Here is an 11,653-nt window from a genome sequence, read left to right on the forward strand (position 1 = left end):
AAATTAATGTTATAATGAAACATCTTACTAATCTTATAAATGCGAAAGTTTGTGAGTATGGATGGATGTTTGTTGCTCTTTCACGCAAAAACTACTGAACGGATTTTGATGAAACTTTACAGTAACATAGCTTATGTATCAGAATAACACATAGACTATATTTTATATTTAAAATTTATATATTAGAATTTAACGCTGATGAAAACTTGGACACAACTAGTAGGCTATTAATTAAAAATAATGTAAATTGAGCGATATAAAATGATAAGTGTGATGCAGACGATGTCGCGCGGGTCACCTAGTCTATATAATACTGAAATCGAAATTAGAACATAATGAATTTAAATTGTAAGTTTTTTTTTCTCTTTTTTATCTCCGGCGGAAATTGTAAGTTTGAACATCATTAAGGTTCAATTTACAAAAAAATTCTTTACATATTATATAGATTACTTCTTTTTTTTCTTTTTGATGCTTGGCACGTTGGTGCATTTGCCAAAGTCAAAATTAAGGAAACTTGTTTACGAATAGATTACTTTGATAGCACAGAAACAAAACTCGATTTGACAATTAACAATATTGACATTATTTGACGTTGACGTTTTCATGTCATCAGTCGTATTAATATAACGGCAGTAAAGACAATAGCAGTATGGGCTGTGTGCTTTTGCCTTTCCCTGAGATGGGAAAACCCTAACCAAAAAAAAAGGAAATTATAGTAAGTCTAATGTTTTATTTATAAATTTATTTTATTTTAAATGCATAATTTTAAAAAAAATATTAGAATTTTGCACTCCTCTAGACAGACAATTTGTGCCCGAAATTTTATACATTACAGATAGTTTCGTTATTTTATAAATTAACAGTAATGTAAACGAGACAACACATTTTGATGCGTCTTAATATATTCGAAGTACAAAATTATAATTTACAAATCCCCACGGACTGAACGATTTTTGTGAATTCGTGCGCGAATTTTCTAATCGTATATGCCTGCTACAGACAGCGTATGTCAAGATTTTATGTTATTACGCATTTTTATATTTTACACGTATCACTTGAGTGTATTATTTCTTTTTACTGATCCGTGATGAGTCACGATTTAGCTAACAATGTTATAAGAATATAAGTGTCTCGGCCTCAGTTGTGTAGTAGTTTAGCAGACGACTTTACTTCCGATTGTCGCGGGTTCGATTCCTCTGTTTAAACGGTAATTCTAATTCGCTAATTCTTTGCGCTATAGATATACCTATAATTGCGGAATTGTATTTAGAAACGATCTTTGTTCTAATAAATGTAATTTTATGAAATTATTGAATATTTTTTTTTCACATTTTAGATTTAAGAGTAAATAACGATCGGGCAAGAAACTCAGTTATTATCTCTTTCCAGAAAGTATAAAATTTAACTAATCCATTGTGTGAATAAAAACTACAAAATAGCACGTTATAAAATACATTATATTTAAACACGCTTACAGTTAGTTATATAATTAATCAGAAACAATAACCACAGTTGACTAACACCTACAAATAAACCCGTCCACGAGTATGACGGATAATATAGTCAAAAATCGAATCCAGACACGGAAGCATCGAGATTCATATGAACGTACGTTACATCTCGGTATGTTGTAACAATTTGCGTCACTGCTTTAATATATGGGTAATATAAGTCAATAATAAAATGTTAAATGCCTTTTAAGCATTTACTGTAACATCAAACTTTCTAATATTCAAAAGGATACGCGCTTCTACTCTTTATTATAAAACTAGTTAACTATGCCGGCACCGTCTTCGCATTACATTACAAATCTTTAAATTTCTCAATTTATTCTATACTATAACACGCATTTATTATATATATAAACGTTCCTCTTGATTCACTCTATCTATTGCTGAAAACTGCATTAAAATCCGTTGCGTAATTTAAAAGTTATAACACATACAGTGGGAGAGAACCCTTCCGATCGATCTCCCGTCCAATTCAAACGGGGATCGAAATTACGACGGCTTGACCCGAGATTCGAACTCCTAGCGATGCCCTAAAACTAAAGTTGTATCCGTCAGGAGAGAGTTGACTTTCAGCCGCTCCATAATTCCTTTCGCGAGTTTGGAGTGCCATCTACACTCCAGTGTACTCCAGAGTATCGTCCAGTGAAGCTGTAAAGTCGAGCTGCGGCCAGCAGTGTTAGCGTAGTCTGAAAAAAAAGTGGGAGAGACTCTATTTTAAACTATGTGAAGATGTCAGTTTAGAATTAACAATTTTTTATTATAATTAATGTGTATAGCAGTAACCATTATCTATATACATGAACAGCAGTAGTTCTGGTTCACTATTAGTCGACACCTGCGCATACGATTCTTTATCTTATGTGAATAACCCTAAAGCGTTATTTTGCGTGCGACATCACGTTATCATGTGATACACATGCCATTCTAAAGGCTGAAGGTGAGATTGTTATTCCAATTAAATAATGAATAATTTTTCATTATTTATCAGTTTTTAGTAAAGATCAGTCTCAAATCTTGGCTTCCAACTGGTTCATTTGGGTTGTTGGCTTCGGTAGCCTAGCGGTTTAGGACACTGCCTTACCTCCGGTATAAGCGGGTTCCATTCCTCGCGCGGTAAAAACATTTATATGTATTATTGTTTGTATCGATCTGGGTGTTTTCTGTATATTCTATGTATATATTTATAAAAATATATTATATGTATTTACATTGTCAAGGACTCATAATACAAGCTCTGCTAAGCTTAGAACTAGATGACGCTGTGTGGACTGTCCTGAGATATTTACTCTTTTTTTTTTCGGACTATTCTAGTGCTGTTGGCCGCAGCTGGCCTTTACAGCTTCACCGGCTTTTCTTCACCGGGAGTTTCTTCAACTCCCACCTGACGGATACGACTTCAGTCTGAGGGTACCGCTAGGGGTTCGAACCCCGGCTCAGGCCGTCGTAACATCGGTCCCCGTTTGAATTGGACGGGGTATCGATCGGAGGGTTATTTTGTCTTATTAAATCAAATAGAATATGCCAGCTAAAATGCACGTAGGCGAAAATAAAAATAAAGTAAAATGACATGATTTTGTTGCATTTTGTTTACGTTTATAATTTTGCACCGCCATCAATTATTCTCTGCACCACCTATGGTTGCCTGGTAGAAAATGCCGCATGGTGTTAAGTCCGCCAAATGTACTGTACTATATATTATATTGTGTGCATTAAAGTTAAATAAATAAATATTTTTGTAAGAATAGACAATATTAATGTTTTATTGTTTTTAACATAATTCTGAATTTTGTTTTCCTCTACATACATAAATCGCCAAATATGATTTAATTGGTTGACATTTACACATATTAAATGTCCATTAACTATTTACAATTCCACACCATTTTTATTGCTGCCGAACCGTTACTATATATCTGTGTCATTACATATATAACCGACTCTTTAATTATTACATATTTATTAAAATCCACGCAATATATTCTACTTTTGTGACCAATTCCATTTGAGATTTTATGACAATTAATATACGTGTACATTTATTATATACAATATTATGTTAATTTTGTACTTGTTTGATATTTCATTAGGCAAATGACTGTGATACTAATAACCATATATTACATATAATTAATGTCTTGTACAAGTATTGGACGCAAACAAGACCGAATCGGTGAAAGATGGCCGCGCGGATAAATCACGCGGTACGAAAACGTGTTTCATTAAAAATTATGTTCTATTTATTTTAATTTTAAATACATTTTGGATTGCATAAATAAAGAAATAATTAATCGAAACATTATATATATACATACTATATATATATGTATTAATACGTAAAGCAATGTATCCCTTTTTACGAAATTTACAACGTCCGTGTATCCGTGTCAATTTCGTAAAATTTTTTACGAAATTTACACGGTACATCTGTGTAAATTTCGTAAAATTTACACGAAATTTACACGGTACGTCCGTGTCAATTTCGTAAAATTTCCCACAATTATCGTACTAATATTATAAACGCGAAAGTTTGTGAGTATGGATGGATGGATGTTTTTTACTCTTTCACGCTAAAACGACTATTATTTTATTATTACAGACTAGCTGTGCTCGCGATTTCACCCGCTTTAAATTTCAATAAAAAATGTAGCCCATATGTTACCCTCATGCATAAGCTATATTACTGTAAAGTTTCATCAAAATCCGTTTAGTAGTTTTTGCGTGAAAGAGTAACAAACATCCATACTCACAAACTTCCCGGGTGTCCATGTATTATATATATAAACCTTTTTCTTGAATCACTCTATCTGTTAAAAATAACCGCTTCAAAATTCGTAGTTTTAAAGATTTAAGCATACATAGGGACGGACAGCGACAGCGACTTTGTTTTATACGATGTAATGATAATGATTAAGATTAAGATGTGAGGATATTGACTGATTGTTTGTTTATTGCGCAGGCGGCGCCGCGGCCGGCGGCGAGCAGCAGTACTCGCTGCGCTGGAACGACTTCCACTCGGCCATGGTGTCGTCGTTCCGGCGACTGCGGGACGAGGAGGACTTCGTAGACGTCACCCTCGCCTGCGCAGGTGCCACCTTCACTGCGCACAAGGTAAGCAAAACTATAACGGCCCATCCACAGAGTCGTTCGTTATACGCGTCAAGCACGCGCTGTACCGCAATTTCTGCGTGAAACGAAACGGATTCATCAGCCGAGATCTCCGATCTCATTTAGAACATCATCTAATAAACGTTACCAAAGTATTAAAAGTAAACTATAAAAGCCAGCTGCGGCCAACAGCATTTGAGTATATTATATAAAAATTATATATATAGAGTATATTATTAATATTGTTACATATAATAATGAAAATCGATAATTTTGAAGTTACAAACTACTCAAAGTTACAAAAATATTTATTTATTTTTATACCAATTTGGTCAATCTGGTAGTATTTTGTAACTTCAAAATTACCGATTTTCATTATTATATGTAACAATATTAATATACTATAGTAGTTACTGTCTAGCTCAACACTAAATACTATTTCATCTAGCTTAGTGACTGTTAGATAACTGGACACATTGACGGCCTCGGTGGTCTAACGGTTTAGCACACCGCCTTACTACCGATGGTCGCGGGTTCGATTCCTCGCACGGCACAAACATTTGTATTCATGAGCATGATTGTTTGTATCGGTCTGGGTGTTTTCTATGTGTAATATGTATGTATTTACGAAAAAAAAAATATCTATGTATTTGTATCAGTTGTCTAGTACCCATAACACAAGCTTTAGCTAGCTTAACTTGGGTCTAGATGGCGCTGTGTGAATTGTCCTGAGGTTATTATTATTATTATTATTACATACAGAATACAGAAGTAACTTGTTCCTCTATTCTGTGGCTTTTCACCTGCTTTTCTCGTTTGCATAAACTCCGACTGTCTCGTGTCCCATGGGAATATAAAACTGGGCTGGAAATTGCTCTATGTATGTCACGACATACTCCACCTGTGTCCCATATTCATTTATACACCAGTTGTTGTGTGGTTTTGAAATAAACACGCTTACTAAATTACTATAATCTTATATATAAAATTCTCGTGTCACAGTTTTCGTTCCCATACCCCTCCGAATCGGCTTGACCGATTCTCATGAAATTTTGTGAGCGTATTGAGTAGGTCTGAGAATCGGCCAACATCTATTTTTCATCCCCCTAAATGTTAGGGGTAGTCCACCCCTAAATTTTATTTTTTAGACAAAATTTTTAGTTTCTATTTTTTTATGATACAACATACAAAAATACATACAATCCTAAATTTTCACCCTTCTATCATCAACCCCTATTTTTTATAGCGTTATTAATTTATATGGCAAAACAACGTTTTCCGGGAAAGCTAGTAACACTATAATATTTACCCGCGACTACACGTGTTCAAAAACTTTTATATCATACTAGCGACCTGTCCCAACGTCACTCAGATGCATTACATATCTTTGAATTTCTCGGTTTGTTCTATACTATAATAAAACGTATGTATTATACATATAAACTTTCCTCTTGAATCGCTCTATCTATTACTAATAACTGCATTAAAATCCATTCCGTAATATAAAAGATATAAGCGAACGAACAAAGACGGCGACTTTATTTTATACTATGTAAAGATAGTCAGTGAAAATCATACTCCGCCATCTAGTCCAAGCTCAGCAGAGCTCAAGTTATGGGTACTAGACGACTGATTATTTAATACATAGCTAGATACAATTTTATAATACATCACATAATATACATAGAAAACACCCAGACCGGTACAAACAATCATACTCGTGAATACAAATGTTTCTATATTGCAAGGAAACCTGCGACTGTCGTAAGTAAGGCAATGTGGTCTCCGAAGTTGTAGATTATAGGAATTTCATTGTACCAGCAGGACAATAATTACATGCATCTCATTCAGGTGGTGCTCTCAGCATGTAGTCCATACTTCCGACGACTATTAAAGGCGAATCCTTGCCAGCATCCCATCGTCATCCTACGAGACGTCCACGACAAAGATATGGAGAGTCTTCTCAGGTAAGATGCTCTCGTTATTCTTTTAGATCCTAAAGTAATTTACAACTTTATTATAAGTATGAATAACGTAATGTAGGTAATATTCCGTTGAAGTATTACTTTATAAATAATATAAATGGATCCTGGTCTGCGGATAACGTAATGTATATATACTTATAGAGATTTATCCTGCCTGACTCAATATATGGCAAAATTATCTAGAACTTAGAATTATCTAGAAACTTTGGCCTTAAGTACCTTTTAACGGGTAAGTATCCAATAAGAAATACCAGGATATACATTACGTTACCCATTGGTAGTAAACAGTAAATATAAAATTATTATACAAAAAAATAGTGGAATTTTTTTTCATTGTCATTTTCTTTAAGTCAAAGAGTGATAGCTTAAACGCTTATTCACTTTATATAAAGCATAGAAAGAAATTGACTAAATTGTACTGTATTTTGTGCAATTAACGGTTTAATTGTTACAATTATAATCTTTATATATAACTAAATTTATAATAAAAATATATATATAAATTACGTGTCATGTTGTTTGTCCGCGATAGACTCATAAAACATTGAATCGATTGCAAATTTGATTTGCACATTGCGTGCAATTTGATCTAACTTGAATGCTTACATCTCAATATTATTTTATTCAAGAACCTTAGCCATACAAAGCATGGCCGAATCTGCTAGTAATGTATGAATAAAAAATATATATAATTTTAATAGATTTTTTTTTATTCATATATAATAATAAATATATCAATTAAAAATATTGTGACGTCTTATTAAAATACTTATACTACATGAATAATAACGATTATATACATTGATATCATCAAACGTACCGTAAGACTAATATTATTATGCAAGATCATATTTACAGATTTAGATGCACATGCAGCATTTATTCATCTTTATTAAGCTCTACACATAAGACCTTCTATTTTAAAGTACTCATATAATAATTGTTTTTTTTTTTAATAGAGACGGGGTATAGAGTATTAACTGACTTTGTTTTTCTTCAGATTTATGTACCAGGGCGAAGTTCACATCGGTCAAGAGCAACTAAAGGAATTCCTCAGAGCTGCACAGTTGCTGCAAGTCAGAGGTCTGACGGATGTGCCGGCGCCCGCGCCGGTGCCCACGCTTGACCAGAAAGCATCCCCTGTATGTACATATATAACTTTTTTTTTAACGCAACTGGAAGACAGTTTTGTATAGACTTTGGAAACCTCGGAAAATGTTGGTTTTTGCAAATCGAACGCATTTTTTACCCAATTTTTTTTTAATGGATGATTATAGATTATGGTGCACCATAAACACGTCTGCTCTATTAAGGATTTGGGCTATGGTCAGGTGCTTAGACCTGTAGCCCTGCGACCTACATAGATCTATTGTGCTCGCCCTTTTTCTGAGTTCACTACCTAAACCCGTCAGGGTCAAGAATTTAAGGATATACTTAGGTGTGATGGTTTTTATCTCCTCAGGATAGAGTGTAAACTTTGTAAATATTACGTTTGTGCATGAGTGGTCTAAAATCACATAGGGTTTACAGTGGCGTTTCTCTTTAGTTTGGCAAAATCTGCCACGTCTGCTCTAACGGTTTACACTGGCAGGGCACCAGTGGAATATTATAAGATGATTATGAGCTCAAGTCAGTCAGCCCATCGTGACAATTCACCAAGATTTTATCATCACTCCCAAGGGGAACTGCGTGATGGTCACACTGACATTGCTAGCAATGGAGTCAAAAGTCCTCATTACCAATCCAATTCCTCCTTCACTAATCAGCTAGTAGGGAATACCATATGGTATGAAACTCACCTAATATACTCAATATTATAAATGCATAGTTTGACGGTCTCGGTAGTCTATCGGTTTAGCACACCACTTTAGTTCCGATGGTCGCGGGTTCAATTCCTCGCACGGTGCTAACATTTGTATTCATGAATATGATTGTTTGTATCGGTCCTTTTCGGGTATTTTCTATGTATATTACGTATTCATTTACAAAGAAAATATTTAAGTATTTATATCAGTTATCTAGTACTCATAATACAAGATCTACTTATTGTGGGACTAGATGGCGCTGTGTTAATTGTCCGGAGTAATTTGTTTATTTACAACTCGCTGTACCCGCGACTTCGTCTGCGTGGAATTTAAGTTTATTTTTCTAAAATAAAAGTAGCCTAAGTTACTCCTTATTACAGTAGCTACCTGCCAATGAAATTCCCGTCAAAATCGGTCCTACCATTTCAGTGATTAGTGATTCAGGAACAAACAGACAGACAGACAAAAATTGTAAAAAATGTTATTTTGGTGTATGTACCATATGCGTGTAGTAAAAAACGATTATTTCAATATTACAAACAGACACTCCAATTTTATTTATATATATAGATAAACAATAATGGACAAACAGAATTGTGCGCAATTATTTACCAGATCGGCGATTGCAAGGAAAATTTTAAACGAAGTATTGTTTTCATTTTTTTGTTTTAACACTTAATTATCTTTATAAGTGCCGTGTTTATTCCTTACTCGTGTCCTCTCATACATCGTCCGCCTTCAATCTCATCCATTAAGAGGGTATTATGCCAAAAATAAAATCTTAAGAAGATATAATTAGGCAATTGAAAAGAATTGCAGCAATATTTTCCTGATTTGGCTCATAAATTAGATCGTTATTATATACTACTTGAATTCTGAAAATAAAACAAATCCTAATATCTTTATTCATGTAAGTTACTTAAGATATCAAATTTAATCAAATTTGCCGTTAGTTCGGACAGTTGATGTTGTGAAGGACGGACAAGAAATCCGAATATAACAATATTCTAATTGATATAATTAATTAATAATTATGTTGCGTACTATTTTTTATATTATCTATGTTTTTTTTATAATACTATATTGTTTTTACATATGTGACATAACACAGACCGGTGCCGTGTCTTTTGCTCGCCTAGTCTTGGTCTCCTTCCTACACAGATTACTTAATTAATATGATATGCGCCACCTTCCAACAACAGTATTACTGACGTGATACGATATTAAAAAGACCACTTTCAAGAAAAGAGATATTTCTTAAAAGGGTCGGTAACGCACCTTCGCGTCATAGGCGGTGGTAGTCTTTTACCATCAACTGAGCTGCAAGCTCAATTGACCCCTATGCTATAAAAAGGAAAAAAAATACTTAAAATATATTTATACATAATTTAAGTATTTTTATTTATTTATATATAAATTTTATTTCCCTCTATCAATTAGGAAAAAAATATTTATATATAATTTTATTTCCCTCTATCCTCTGCTCTTTTTTATACCACGTTGGTGGCAAACAAGCATACGGCCCGACTGATGGCAAACGGTTACCGTAGCCGGGTGTCACGTGCGCGTTGCAGACCCTTAAGAAACCTTAATATACCCTTCTTGAAAAATCCCGTGCTGTAGTCTCGTGAGAAAACCTCGGCAGGAAGTTCATTCCATAATCTAAGTGTACGCGGGAGGAAGCTCCTCTGAAACCGCCCTGTCCGAGACCAGTTAGGTTCCAGCATGGATGAATTCCCTGTCGATGGCGAGTGGTGCGATGGTAAAAGATAGCCGTGGGCATCTTTATTATACCCATGATCATGGTGATTGTAGCACTGCCGAAATATCGGGAACTTAATAAATATAAACAAAGCGTGGTAACATCCTGTGATTTTTCCTAATTTGACGTATAAATAACAACCGCGTCATATTTAAAAAGGTACCTTTCACATTAGTTACATCATAATAATTAACTGTCAGCAGTCGGCATCGTCTTGGACGGAAACGGGGAGCGGAGGCTCTCGAGAGGGCCGGGAGCCCCAGCAGCGTGAGGGCAGGAGATCACGGAGACCTGACGAGGGTTCAGCAAATACGCCGCCTCCCAAACGGGCGAGATCATCCGACTTGTATCAAGCACAACTCAAAACTAGGTAAGTACTTTATGAAGATTTTGTCACTGAATATATCTTTAATATTTTGACTACTTATATATACTACTATACTTATATACAGTGCTAGTTAGTATTCATACATTTCAGTTTAAAAATGTAAAATTGCAATAATTATATGTAAAAGAGCAATACGCAAGTTTCTTCTTCGTTCTTCTTGTAATGGGATATCTTTAAAAAAAGAAGTATAAATGACTAGCAATTGTTAAAACCGAACTTTTATTTAACAATCATGAAAATACTTATACCTACTATATAAAAAATTACCGCAACAGACGGCGTACTGCCTCCCTGCTTCACCGAAGTCCCGTTCAAAAGAAATGGCTTGCGTATTAAAACAAACTTTCAATCAAACTTGCAATCCTAGACATTGCATCACATTGGTGGCCTTTGCTTTCGACGTTTTCGCTTAGCACTTATTCCAACTCTACTTTTTTACACTAGGAATTGCGTTGTTTTCCATTACTAACAATCCCTCTCGCGTAAACTACTATATTACTAAATGTAAAGAATATGATCCTAAGTATATATTTGTATTTGCAGGACAGAACAACTTTTAGCAGCGCAGGGGGCGAGCCCGGAACGCTTGGGCACAAACGGTCATGAGCTGGCACTGTTCAGCCAAGTCTTGGACAATGCACAGGGCCAACATATGTCAGCAACTTCCAACAATTTGGTAAGACATATTTGGTGGTACCTGCTTTTACTTGGGCAAATCTGTTAGGTAGAGCCGCCCGTTTCAGGGGTAACAGACTGTCGGACTCCTAAAAACCGGTGTGCTAAAACCCCAAATGGTTCTACAACTTATTGCCAAAACCACGGAGTTATGCGAGCATTCTTCCGCACTCATAATCTTGGAGTTTACTAATTACTGTATTACTAAGGTATATAAAAATAGATATCTACTTAATACAGATACCTACAGAGAGCTACTTCAATGTATAATATGTTGTACATTGGTAATGATAGTAATTCTCTGTCTCTCTCTCTGACCAACTCATATTCCCAGTTTATCTGGCGTCGGGTCTCCCTGTACATTTGCGCTAGAGAGTTCAGGGTTGTCTGAACAGTAATTCTCTGTGAGTGTACAATTCTTT

The 11,653-nt window shown here is 34.8% G+C and overlaps 1 protein-coding gene across 2 annotated transcripts in view; it reads left to right on the top strand.

The window, feature by feature from the left end:
• The window catches only part of LOC131851601 (protein abrupt), a 32,926-nt gene that overhangs the window by 9,711 nt on the left and 11,562 nt on the right, over nt 1-11,653 (top strand). Inside the window, exons 2-6 of one of the 2 annotated variants that reach the window (XM_059202117.1) lie at nt 4,468-4,619; nt 6,468-6,583; nt 7,602-7,743; nt 10,369-10,538; nt 11,100-11,232. In XM_059202117.1, coding sequence (XP_059058100.1) covers nt 4,468-4,619; nt 6,468-6,583; nt 7,602-7,743; nt 10,369-10,538; nt 11,100-11,232 — 713 coding nt within the window. The remainder of the gene's footprint in view (nt 1-4,467; nt 4,620-6,467; nt 6,584-7,601; nt 7,744-10,368; nt 10,539-11,099; nt 11,233-11,653) is intronic. The other variant, XM_059202118.1, reaches the window with a different exon arrangement.

The sequence above is a fragment of the Achroia grisella genome, unplaced genomic scaffold (genome assembly GCF_030625045.1).
Source record: "Achroia grisella isolate CSIRO2021 unplaced genomic scaffold, CSIRO_AGI_Agris_v1 utg794, whole genome shotgun sequence".
NCBI classification, from domain to species: Eukaryota; Metazoa; Arthropoda; class Insecta; order Lepidoptera; family Pyralidae; genus Achroia; species Achroia grisella.